Source organism: Perna viridis, chromosome 13 (genome assembly GCF_037379345.1).
Source record: "Perna viridis isolate PV_CMFRI_1.1 ecotype Kerala chromosome 13, ASM3737934v1, whole genome shotgun sequence".
NCBI lineage: Eukaryota > Metazoa > Mollusca > Bivalvia > Mytilida > Mytilidae > Perna > Perna viridis.
This window is the reverse complement of record NC_142457.1, coordinates 11,830,031-11,841,569: the sequence shown is the minus strand read 5'-3', so window position 1 is coordinate 11,841,569 and position 11,539 is coordinate 11,830,031. Positions and strand designations below refer to the sequence as shown.

The 11,539-nt window shown below is 35.1% G+C and overlaps 1 protein-coding gene across 5 annotated transcripts; it reads left to right on the top strand.

Annotated features, from left to right (window-relative positions):
• Positions 1 to 638: 638 nt before the first annotated feature.
• LOC148599590 (uncharacterized) lies at positions 639 to 11,508 on the top strand. Of its 5 annotated transcripts, XM_088559178.1 has the most exons (4): positions 639 to 820; positions 2,685 to 2,846; positions 7,273 to 7,425; positions 10,034 to 11,508. In XM_088559178.1, exons 2-4 carry the CDS (start codon positions 2,798 to 2,800, stop codon positions 11,506 to 11,508), a joined length of 1,677 nt encoding a protein of 558 aa, XP_088415304.1. In that variant the 5' UTR covers positions 639 to 820; positions 2,685 to 2,797. The 5 variants fall into 5 exon arrangements, with proteins under 5 accessions (XP_088415304.1, XP_088415305.1, XP_088415303.1 ...); XM_088559179.1 differs by lacking the exon at positions 2,685 to 2,846; XM_088559177.1 differs by lacking the exon at positions 639 to 820 and having other exon boundaries at positions 2,685 to 4,867.
• The last annotated feature ends 31 nt before the right edge of the window (positions 11,509 to 11,539 follow it).

The window sequence follows — 11,539 nt, the reverse complement described above, 5'->3', positions numbered from 1 at the left end:
TTCGAATATTATTTGCCAGCGTGCAATAGATTAGAAAAAAATAGATGCTCTTAATTTCCAATCAAGGCCCATTACAAGCTTAACATTTTTAATAATTACAGTGAATTAAATTCAATAAACACTCAGTTGGCAGTTGTTTGTATCCAAGAATAATATACTGGACTAAATACTGGGTTATCCGGTCGTCAAAATATTTAAATTGCTATAAAAGCCTTCGTCAAAAATTCAGAACAACTGCTTTTACAATTTCTAGTTTTATACGTGCAGCCTGGATATTCATCCAGTTAATTAAGAAAAACCTATCACGATCGTCAGTGACCTACCTACAGATGAATGAATTAAGACGACGGGACGACTATTTGAAGGGGTAGTCAGAGATTACTCTGACGTTCAATGGCTGAATTGCCAGACAATCTGCAACCGTTGGACATCATAGCTTGTCCTATATAAAAACACGAGATTTAGCGCATCAATCTTGAACAGTGATAAATAAATGGCTTGTGAGAAATAACTTTTTTTTTTTACCGCAAATCCATGTTGAAATTGTTTAAACAGATTTGCTTTCTATTGTATATAAATAATATCTACTATGCACTCAATTAGAAAGTTACCTGGCTGAAATCCAAGTAAGTATTCATTTAAATAATGCGTAATAGAAAAGGACGATCTTCAGTCCTACATACACAGAAGTCTACGTCATAGATTGTCGATTGGTGTATTTTCCTCACTGGGAATTATTGAATATATATGAATACTACCATGCATTTCTATTCAAAATTTTAGTAACAATAGACTTAGAATTACACAACGAAAAACTAAGGTAAGTTCATAAACAAATACAATCTAGTAACTCTAAAATATGTCAATTAATAACCAGCTATTATCAGCCAAACCATCCATTCCATTTTCAGTTTTGAAAAGAGTTATAGAAAGTTATCTTGCAATTTTACCTTGTGCATTTAATTACTTATAAATTACCCCTTTACTTTAATATTAACAAACAAATAGGTTAAGATTATTTATTGCCTTTTGTCATATCGTTGGACACCCCCCACTGTACCCCATTATTAAGCAGGAAGTATCTGTTAAGGTAATTTTTATTGGAAAATTAGTTTAGTTTAAACATATTTATCAATGTGACAAAACGAAAAAGAGATAATTCAAATAGACCACTGAGTAATCACAAGTAATTAGAAATCGTATAGAAAATGATATACATATGTATGTAATTATATTTCAATTATGCTGAATTTCTGCATTTGTATTACATATATGATGGATCCGTTTTCCGGATGTATGGTAGAGCCGTAAAACGTCAGTGGTCTTCAATTTCCGTAAACTATTCTATCTGTACGGGTGGTTTATTAAGACGTCCGTCACTATCATCCCAGTATACTTTTGGATCAATTACCCCCTATGCCAATATGGTTGCCTGGCATGTGGGAAAATGTCTGCAATACGTTGTTTTAGGACTAAAGATGGTCGAATACGCACGATATACATAATAAGTTTACAACATGAATCGTAATCTAACATAACGGTTTATCTGGGATAGGAATATGGACACGTTTATTCTTAAAACATACCAATACACAAAGTAAAATCTGTAACTACTCATGTTATATGTGCATGACTCCTGATCGAGGCATAAGTTAATTCCTCTGTTTGGCAGTTCGTCCGCCAATAAACACACGAAAATAAACACACTTTGTTTTGGTTTTATTTTTTAGAATAGTGTCTGCTTTTATCGATTATCAGTTTTCCAATGTCCTGACTTTATCGAGTATTGAAGATATCGTTCCATTTCTTTTTTTTTTTGCACGTTTAATTAATAATTTTTGATACGATTTTATAAAAAAAATATGGAGACCTCACATTAGGCAAATGTGTTATTATTCATTGAAAGTTGCAAGACTATAACATTAGAATATTGTTATGCGAGTTTTAGAGGCTTGAGCGGTTAAGAATTGCCAATGACCCAAACTGCATCACCTTCATTAGCCATAGTGTAACGTGACTGTTTGTGAATCTCAATTTCCAGACTTTTTAAAATCAATATAATCATTATTATAACGTGAACTATACAACGGGGAGTCACCATAGAACATTTTCGGTTGGCTTATTATCGGTCCGAAATGTGTACAAAAATGTGTGGATTTACCTGTACAATCAAATGTTTTGCGGAAATGTACTGCTTAGAGAAAACAGATAAAACTTTGTCTGGTGTTTTATTCTAAACGATTCTTTCACACATTTACCTGCACTGACTTGATTAAATTATAGATTAGCAAATTAAGATAGTATACATATAACTACAAGTGTCAAAAAAGTAGCATTTTCCATACATTAAATACAAAACCATTAAATCGAATTTTGAAAACGAAAGTTTTCTAACAAAAAATATCCTTTTCCTGTAAGACACGGCTACAGGACAGCGGTCTTATCGGGGTGTTTTTGTTACAATATTAAATATCTGAAGTAGTGCAAGTTAGCATTTTGTATAGTTACTTAGATGAAATTCAATTTAAAGTTAAAAGAAAGTCGCAGCAGAAAAATATTGTACTCTGTAAATTAATACTTAAGTTACACTGCCCTTCATAATGTTCAATTCATCTTCGTATAAAATGACTTTTTAAAAAAGTAACAATAATAATAACCATATTTGTTAACCGATTTCACTTCAGGTTTTTTGTACATTCGCCAAACCAATAGAATGTCCGGTAGAAGAACTTTTAGAAAAGGACAGGAATCATTACCATTGGGAGAAGGAATACGGAAAAAGATGACATAATTAACGATGAATAAGGAGACTATGGCAGGGTATTCAGGCAGTACCAAGGGAAACGGCGAGTTTATAACGAGCCTCTCAAAATGCTATAGCCAAAATACATGAATCCTATAAGAATAGCCATTCTACCCATTAAAACATTTTTTTCTAAAAGTGAAGCAAACTGCAAAGAATGAATAAACGTCCCACCAAGTTACTTTTCGACAATTTCACGCACTATATTACGGCGGACCAAATTCAAAAACTTGTCACCCTGACCTGACCTGAATGACTGATACGAAATACCCGTTCAATATATTTTAAATAATCCCATCGCTCACGGACAGTCTTTCTCTTTCACAAGCTTGGATGGTGGCTTGTGAGAAACATTGCCTTTTTTCATTTGACTTTGACATTTCGTCATACAAAAAAGTTTAGCCAAATCTCGTTGGTTGTTTTGTTTCTGATACTAAAAGAAATATTTTTCGTCAAAATGATATAAATACTACTTATATATTTATAGTAATATTGTAAGTTCTTTTATTCTGTTCACGTGCTGTAAGAGTTGACTAGTATTAGAACCATAGGTATAGGAAAATATATGTTGAAAATAATGAGCACTGAGAAATTCTTTCAAGTGCAATACAGGAAATAAAGGCTTTCAAATGACAAATAACTGTTGATTTTTTGTTCCCTTCCAACCGCTAACACACAGCAACTCATAAACAAGTATTTTTCTATTTTTTTTTTAAAATACATCCATCACCTTAAATTCGAAAACTTAATTGTAAATAGACAGTATTTGCCAGGTTTAAATAACAATTAAACAGTTATTGTCAACAGTCTGAAATGAAAGTCATCGACCCTGCCTTTTGTGAAATCTAAATTGCAAGTGTTATTTTTGATTTACTGTTTATTTCCTCCACAAAGTGATTGGTCCAATGATGATTCAGATAGATAGATATGTCTATCATCTTACTCTCCTGAGAACATATCGCAATATATCTGCTGTATATGACCTTCTATATTGCAGATAGGTCTCCCAGATTTGTTAAGGTGGAAAATAAGTATAATACCCTATACTACAAGTACTTTCTACATGATACACTACTATCTGGATCTGACAATCCGTGTTTCGCGAAAAACATGACCGCGTTACTAAGAATAGGCCATAGTGGCCAAATTGCAGAAATTTGCAAATAACTCAAAAGATGGTGTAGCTAAAATTTGACAGGGAATAGAGTTGTTCAACTTATGCCGCAAATTTCAAAAAGATCCGTTGACGAATGTTTGCAATATGGACCTTTAGATACATTTTTCCCAATTTTCCTACATAATCCTAAACAACTCGAAATTAAAGGGGTTTAGTTTAACTGTGACGTGAGTAAATTAATCAGTACGGTGGGACGGATCCGACATTTTCATAAACATCTGTTGACCGATATTGGAATTATTGACTTTTAAATGGAATTTTTGCAATTTTTTACATTCCAAACTCCTTTTCTGCTGGATAACTTTGTTGTTGTTTCTAAACGGGCCAAGTAAGATTCTTTGCATATAAATCCAAAATGTTTGGATGAAGTTAAAATTTGGCGGCAAGCAAATTTGATCAGCTAGTTGAGACGGACCTTTGCTGAAATTGTAAGACAGATCCGTCTACAACTGTTGGCGTTACGTTTGATTCTCTTGCCTTATTTAACATGTTTCATATATTTCTTTACGTTAATAGTTCACCTGGTCAGAGCATTTTTATGACAGATATATCTTTTATCTCTAGTAATTAAATGATTTTTATGACAATAGTATAGGAAGGGTCGGTCGAGAGTCCAATTCTAAGTTCCCTTAGAAGGCTTATCAATTATTTTGGACCTTGTAAGCGATTCAAGCTCTCTAGAGCCTTTAATTATAAGGGTTAACTATGTCGTTTAGAAAATGTTTTTACCTTAGTTTTCGACACTGACCATATCCTGGGAACGACGTTAAGATTTTCGGAAGATGAGTCATCATCGAGGGAGAAAAGTATGAAGACATCGATGTTTCACAATGTAAATTTAGATACGGAGGACTTGTTTGACATTTCACACCAAGAATGTGATAAAGGTGAGATCACAATGTTTTAGCGATTCTGCTTAATAATTAGTTCAAATATTATAACAATATAAGACTATACCATTGTGAAAGTTATAAATAGTCCAACCAGTTTGTCAAATGTTCATGAGAATCGTATAGTAAAAAAAATTAAATACTTTCATATCATATACAGGTTCTATGTTGGCCCAACGTTGGTCAAACGTTAGCCCTACTATATTTGAACAACCATTTCATTTTATATTTCTCCTTAAAAATTTGTTTTAGAAGCGAATTCTGCGTGAGAGTATTGTTAAATTTTGATTTTTTAAATCAAAATCATGATTACATGATTTGCATTATTCTATTCTACATCTGGTCAACCCAGACACAGTGAGCCAACACTGTATGTCGGTCTCAAGAAAGTAAAACTAGAAAGCGAAGCCGGTTGTATGAAACCAAATATTGTGTTGGATCTAAACTGCGATACTACGTTGGGCCAACGTTGAAACACCAATATATCTATATATATATATATATACAACGTCTCAGAATGTGACGACTCTATTCGTTACACTGCTCAATCGGATCAAATTGATACAGGGAAGATAACGTAAACTTATAGAAGGGTCTGAAAAATTCCCAACGATGTTAGAACTGTCAAATTTGCGAAGCAAATTTTTGGTCGTTCCCTCCGCGGGACTCGAACTCGTACCGCTGTGACATCTATGGCAACACCGCCTGCACTAAGTCCAGCGTCCTAGACCACTCGGCCAGCTAGGCTATATTAAAATATAGCTTTCGCTGGCCGGATCATTTCTCCTCGTAGGATTAATCTAGGGCTGTAACTTAGTACACATTGTATGGTAGTACGGGACAGTTCATCTAGGTGTTATTATGTAGGATAGAGGATCAAATTAATGATGCATGCCACAACAAATCAATATTATACAACGTCTCAGAATGTGACGACTCTATTCGTTACACTGCTCAATCGGATCAAATTGATACAGAGAAGATAACGTAAACTTATAGAAGGGTCTGAAAAATTCCCAACGATGTTAGAACTGTCAAATGTGCGAAGCAAATTTTTGGTCGTTCCCTCCGCGGGACTCGAACTCGTAACGCTGTGACAACTATGGCAACACCGCCTGCACTTAGTCCAGCGCCCTAGACCACTCGGCCAGCTAGGCTATATAAAAATATAGCTTTCGCTGGCCGGGTCATTTCTACTCGTAGGATTAATCTATGGCTGTAACTTAGTACACGATGTATGGTGGTACGGGACAGATGTCACAGCAGTACGAGTTCGAGTCCCGCGGAGGGAACGACCAAAAATTTGCATCGCAAATATGACAGTTCTAACATCGTTGGGAATTTTTCAGACCTCTCTATACGCTAATATATCTTCCCTGTATCAATTTGATCCGATGGAGCAGTGTAGTAAATAGAGTCGTCACATTCTGAGACGTTGTATATATATATATATATATATATATATATATATATATATATATAAAGGTCTCCTGATTTGTTAAGGTGGTAAATAAGTATAATACCCTATACTACAAGTACTTTCTAAATGATACACTACTATCTGGATCTGACAATCCGTGTTTCGCGAAAAACGTGACCGCCGTTACTAAGAATAGGCCATAGTGGCCAAATTTCAGAAATTTGCGAATAACTCAAAAGATGGTGTAGCTAATATTTGACAGGGAATAGAGATTTTCAACCTATGCCGCAATTTTTAAAAAGATCCGTTGACGAATGTTTGCAATATGGACCTTTAGATAGATTTTTTCCCCAAATTTCCTACATAATTCTAAATTACTCGAAATTAAAGGGGTTTAGTTTAACTGTGACGTGAGTATGTTAATCAGTACGGTGGGATGGACCTCTGCCGACATTTACATAAAGATATGTTGACCGATATTGGAATTATTGACTTTTAAATGGAATTTTTGCAATTTTTTACATTCCAAACTCCTTTTCTGATGGATAACATTGTTGATGTTTCTAAACGGGCCAAGTAAGATTCTTTGCAAATAAATCCAAAATGTTTGGATGAAGTTAAAATTTGGCGGCAAGCAAATTTGATCAGCTAGTTGAGACGGACCTTTGCTGAAATTGTAAGACAGATCCGTCTACAACTGTTGGCGTTATGTTTGATTCTCTTGCCTTATTTAACATGTTTCATATATTTCTTTACGTTAATAGTTCACCTGGTCAGAGCATTTCTATGACAGATATATCTTTTATCTCTAGTAATTAAATGATTTTTATGACAATAGTATAGGAAGGGTCGGTCGAGAGTCCAATTCTAAGTTCCCTTAGAAGGCTTATCAATTATTTTGGACCTTGTAAGCGATTCAAGCTCTCTAGAGCCTTTAATTATAAGGGTTAACTATGTCGTTTAGAAAATGTTTTTACCTTAGGTTTCGACACTGACCATATCCTGGGAACGACGTTAGGATTTTCGGAAGATGAGTCATCATCGAGGGAGAAAAGAATGAAGACATCGATGTTTCACAAAGTAAATTTAGATACGGAGAACTTGTTTGACATTTCATACCTTGAATATGATAATGGTGAGATCACAATGTTTTAGCGATTCTGTTTAATAATTAGTTCAAATATTATAACATTTAGTAAAATATAAGACTATACCATTGTGAAAGTTATAAATAGTCCAACCAGTTTGTCAAATGTTCATGAAAATCGTATAGTAAAAATATTTAAATACTTTTATATCATATACAGGTTCTATGTTGGCCCAACGTTAGTCAAACGTTGGCCCTACTATATTTGAACAACCATTTCATTTTATATTTCTCCTTAAAAATTTGTTTTAGAAGCGAATTCTGCGTGAAAGTATTGTTAAATTTTGATTTTTAGATCAAAACCATGATTACATGATTTGCATTATTCTACATCTGTTCAACCCAGAAACAGTGAGCCAACACTGTTTGTCGGTCTCAAGAAAGTAAAACTAGAAAGCAAATCTAGATGTATGAAACCAAATATTGTGTTGGATCTAAACTGCGATACTACGTTGGCCCAACGTTGGTCAAACGTTGGTCCTACTATATTTGAACAACCATTTCATTTTATATTTCTCTTTAAAAATTTGTTTTAGAAGCGAATTCTGCGTGAGAGTATTGTTAAATTCTGATTTTTAAATCAAAACCATGATTACATGATTTGCATTATTCTACATCTGTTCAACCCAGAAACAGTGAGCCAACACTGAACCAACATTGAACCAACGTCGAAACGACTTGGGTAACAAAAATGTTAAAAAAGACTAAATATTATTCTTGATGCAAAAATGTATGTCGGTCTCAAGAAAGTAAAACTAGAAAGGAAATCCGGTTGTATGAAACCAACTATTGTGTGGGATCTAAACTGCGATACTACGTTGGGCCAACGTTGAAACACCAATATATATAGGAAGGTCTGAAAAATTCTTAACGATGTTAGAACTGTCATATTTGCGATGCAAATTTTTGGTCGTTCCCTCCGCGGGACTCGAACTCGTACTGTTGTGACATCTATGGCAATATCTATGCCTGCACAAAGTCAATCTTCCCTGTATCAATTTGATCCGACGGAGCAGTGTAGCGAATAGAGTCGTAACATTTTGAGACGTTGTATAATATTGATTTGTTGTGACATGCATTATTAATTTGATCAACTTTCCAACAAAATGACACCTAGATGAACTGTCCCGTACTACCATACATCGTGTATTAAGTTACAGCCATAGATTAATCCTACGAGGAGGAATGACCCTGCCAGCGAAAGCTATATTTTTATATAGCCTTTCTGGCTGAGTGGTCTAGGGCGCTGGACTTTGTGCAGGAGGTGTTGCCATAGATGTCACAGCGGTACGAGTTCGAGTCTCGCGGAGGGAACGACCAAAAATTTGCTTCGCAAATTTGACAATTTTAACATCGTTGGAAATTTTTCAGACCCTTATATATATATATATGTGAGTGTGAGTGTGTGTGTGTGTGTGTGACGTATTACCGTTAAAAAATCCTAGTTTCGGGTATTTTTTTACATCGCAACTACCCAAAAGAACTTGAGATAGAGAATACTACAGGCACTGTGAAGTCAGCCTCATATATTGGCCTACACTTAGAGATTGATGGTAAAAGAAACTATTAAACAAACTATTCGATGAACACGATATCTTTTCATTCTGTATTGTCAACATTCCTTCCATCTGTAGCAACATCCCTAGAACAGGCCTAGGGTAATATTGATAGAAGATTGACGTCATCACTACAGAAGTTTAATAGTCGTCAAAATGAACTCATGGATTGATACGGTGTATTCATCTGCACCATGAGAACCGGTTTGTTTCATCGTTTTCCTTTTCCCTTTTGTGGACCCCAAACATGCATTTTCATGAGCATCATGTGCACCGGTAGGGTTAGCGTCCTCTGCTTTTCTAGAAATTATAGTGGGGGTGCATATAAAAAGTCAAGTCTGGGGTAGGCGAAACGTATGAGTTTGATGTGATACGCAGGTGCTGAAGGGGTGTTACAGCACTTGTATAAGAAAAGTTTCCCATTAAATTGTATTTGGGGAAAGGGGAATGGGAGATGGATAATGTAGAATGGAGACAAAGATGGTGTCGGGGAATGGAGATTTTCAAATAGTAGGATTGGAAAACTTTTTTTAACAATTTATTTATAATAATATATATTTAAATTTAGCTTAAAATATTTAGAATTTAGAAAAAAAATAAATTTAGTTTGATAATGAAAGTCTTCGATAAAAAAATATGCAGTGGGGAATTTAATGGGCAATGAAAATTTTTTAAAGGGTAATGGGGAAAGCGAAATGGGGAATGGGGTGGTGGTGGTATATCCTATAGGTGGGAAGTTCCATTCCATCATATGCCATTAAAGAGCTATACCATATATGAAAGGAATTTGATAATGTGAATATTTAAAAAAAAAGGCAATGGGACTTCTATTTTGGGATGGTGGTTTTTCTATGAGGAATGGGTAATTTTGGTGAAAACGGGGAATAAGGGATAGTATATGGTGTAAATGGGAATCCTGTACGTTTTAAGATCTGTAGAATAAGGTATAAGTACAACACATCTGCATACTTCAACGTCTAAAAACTAACTTTTACTTAAAGACAAATCCAATTTAATACAAACAAAATAATTAATTATAGATAATGGAGACATGCCTTTACATATTGCCTGTCGTAAAGGACAGATAAACAAAGTAAAATATTTACTGGACAAAAATGCGGATACATCATTGAGTAATAATATTGGACAAACGCCATTACATGTTGCTTGCCAGGCATGGAACGCGAACGATAAAATTGTAACCCTTTTACTGGACAAAGATGCTGATATTTCGTTGTGTGATAAATACGGACAAACGCCGTTACATCGTGCTTGCCAAACACGGAACGATAAAATTGTAACCCTTTTACTGGACAAAGATGCTGATATTTCGTTGTGTGATAAATACGGACAAACGCCGTTACATCATGCTTGCATGACAGGGAACGATAAAATTGTAACCCTTTTACTGGACAAAGATGCTGATATTTCGTTGTGTGATATATACGGACAAACGCCGTTACATCGTGCTTGCCAAACACGGAACGATAAAATTGTAACCCTTTTACTGGACAAAGATGCTGATATTTCGTTGTGTGATAACAACGGAAAAACGCCGTTACATCATGCTTGCATGACAGGGAAGGATGTAATTGTAGAACTTTTACTAGACAAAGATGTTGATATCTCATCGCGTGATCAAAAAGGACAAACGCCGTTACATCATGCTTGCATGACAGGGAAGGATGTAATTGTAAAACTTTTACTAGACAAAGATGTTGATATCTCATCGCGTGATCAAAAAGGACAAACGCCGTTACATCATGCTTGCCGGACATGGAACGATAAAATTGTAACCCTTTTACCGGACAAAGATGCTGATATTTCGTTGTGTGATAACAACGGACAAACGCCGTTACATCATGCTTGCATGACAGGGAAGGATGAAATTGTAAAACTTTTACTGGACAAAGATGCTGATATTTCGTTGTGTGATAACAACGGACAAACGCCGTTACATCATGCTTGCATGACAGGGAAGGATGTAATTGTAGAACTTTTACTAGACAAAGATGCTGATATCTCATCGCGTGATCAAAAAGGACAAACGCCGTTACATCTTGCTTGCCAGAAACGGAACGATAAAATTGTAACCCTTTTACTGGACAAAGATGCTGATATTTCGTTGTGTGATCAAAAAGGACAAACGCCGTTACATCATGTTGCAAGTCAGAAGAGTAGCGAAAAAATTGTAACTCTTTTACTGGACAAAGATGCTGATATTTCGTTGTGTGATAACAACGGACAAACGCCGTTACATCATGCTTGCCGGACATGGAACGATAAAATTGTAACCCTTTTACTGGACAAAGATGCTGATATTTCGTTGTGTGATAACAACGGACAAACGCCGTTACATTATGCTTGCCGGACAAGGAACGATATAATTGTAACCCTTTTACTGGACAAAGATGCTGATATTTCGTTGTGTGATAAATACGGACAAACGCCGTTACATCATGCTTGCATGACATCGAACGATAAAATTTACTCTTTTACTGGACAAAGATGCTGATATTTCGTTGTGTTATAAATACGGACAAACG

Excerpts from the sequence above, each read along its gene's own strand:
- LOC148599590 (XM_088559177.1), top strand. The coding sequence starts at position 4,789 with ATGAAGACATCGATGTTTCACAATGTAAATTTAGATACGGAGGACTTG. Across the intron at positions 4,868-7,272 it reads ACACCAAGAATGTGATAAAG|GTTTCGACACTGACCATATC; the intron begins GTGAGATCACAA and ends TTTTTACCTTAG. Across the intron at positions 7,426-10,033 it reads ATACCTTGAATATGATAATG|ATAATGGAGACATGCCTTTA; the intron begins GTGAGATCACAA and ends AATTAATTATAG.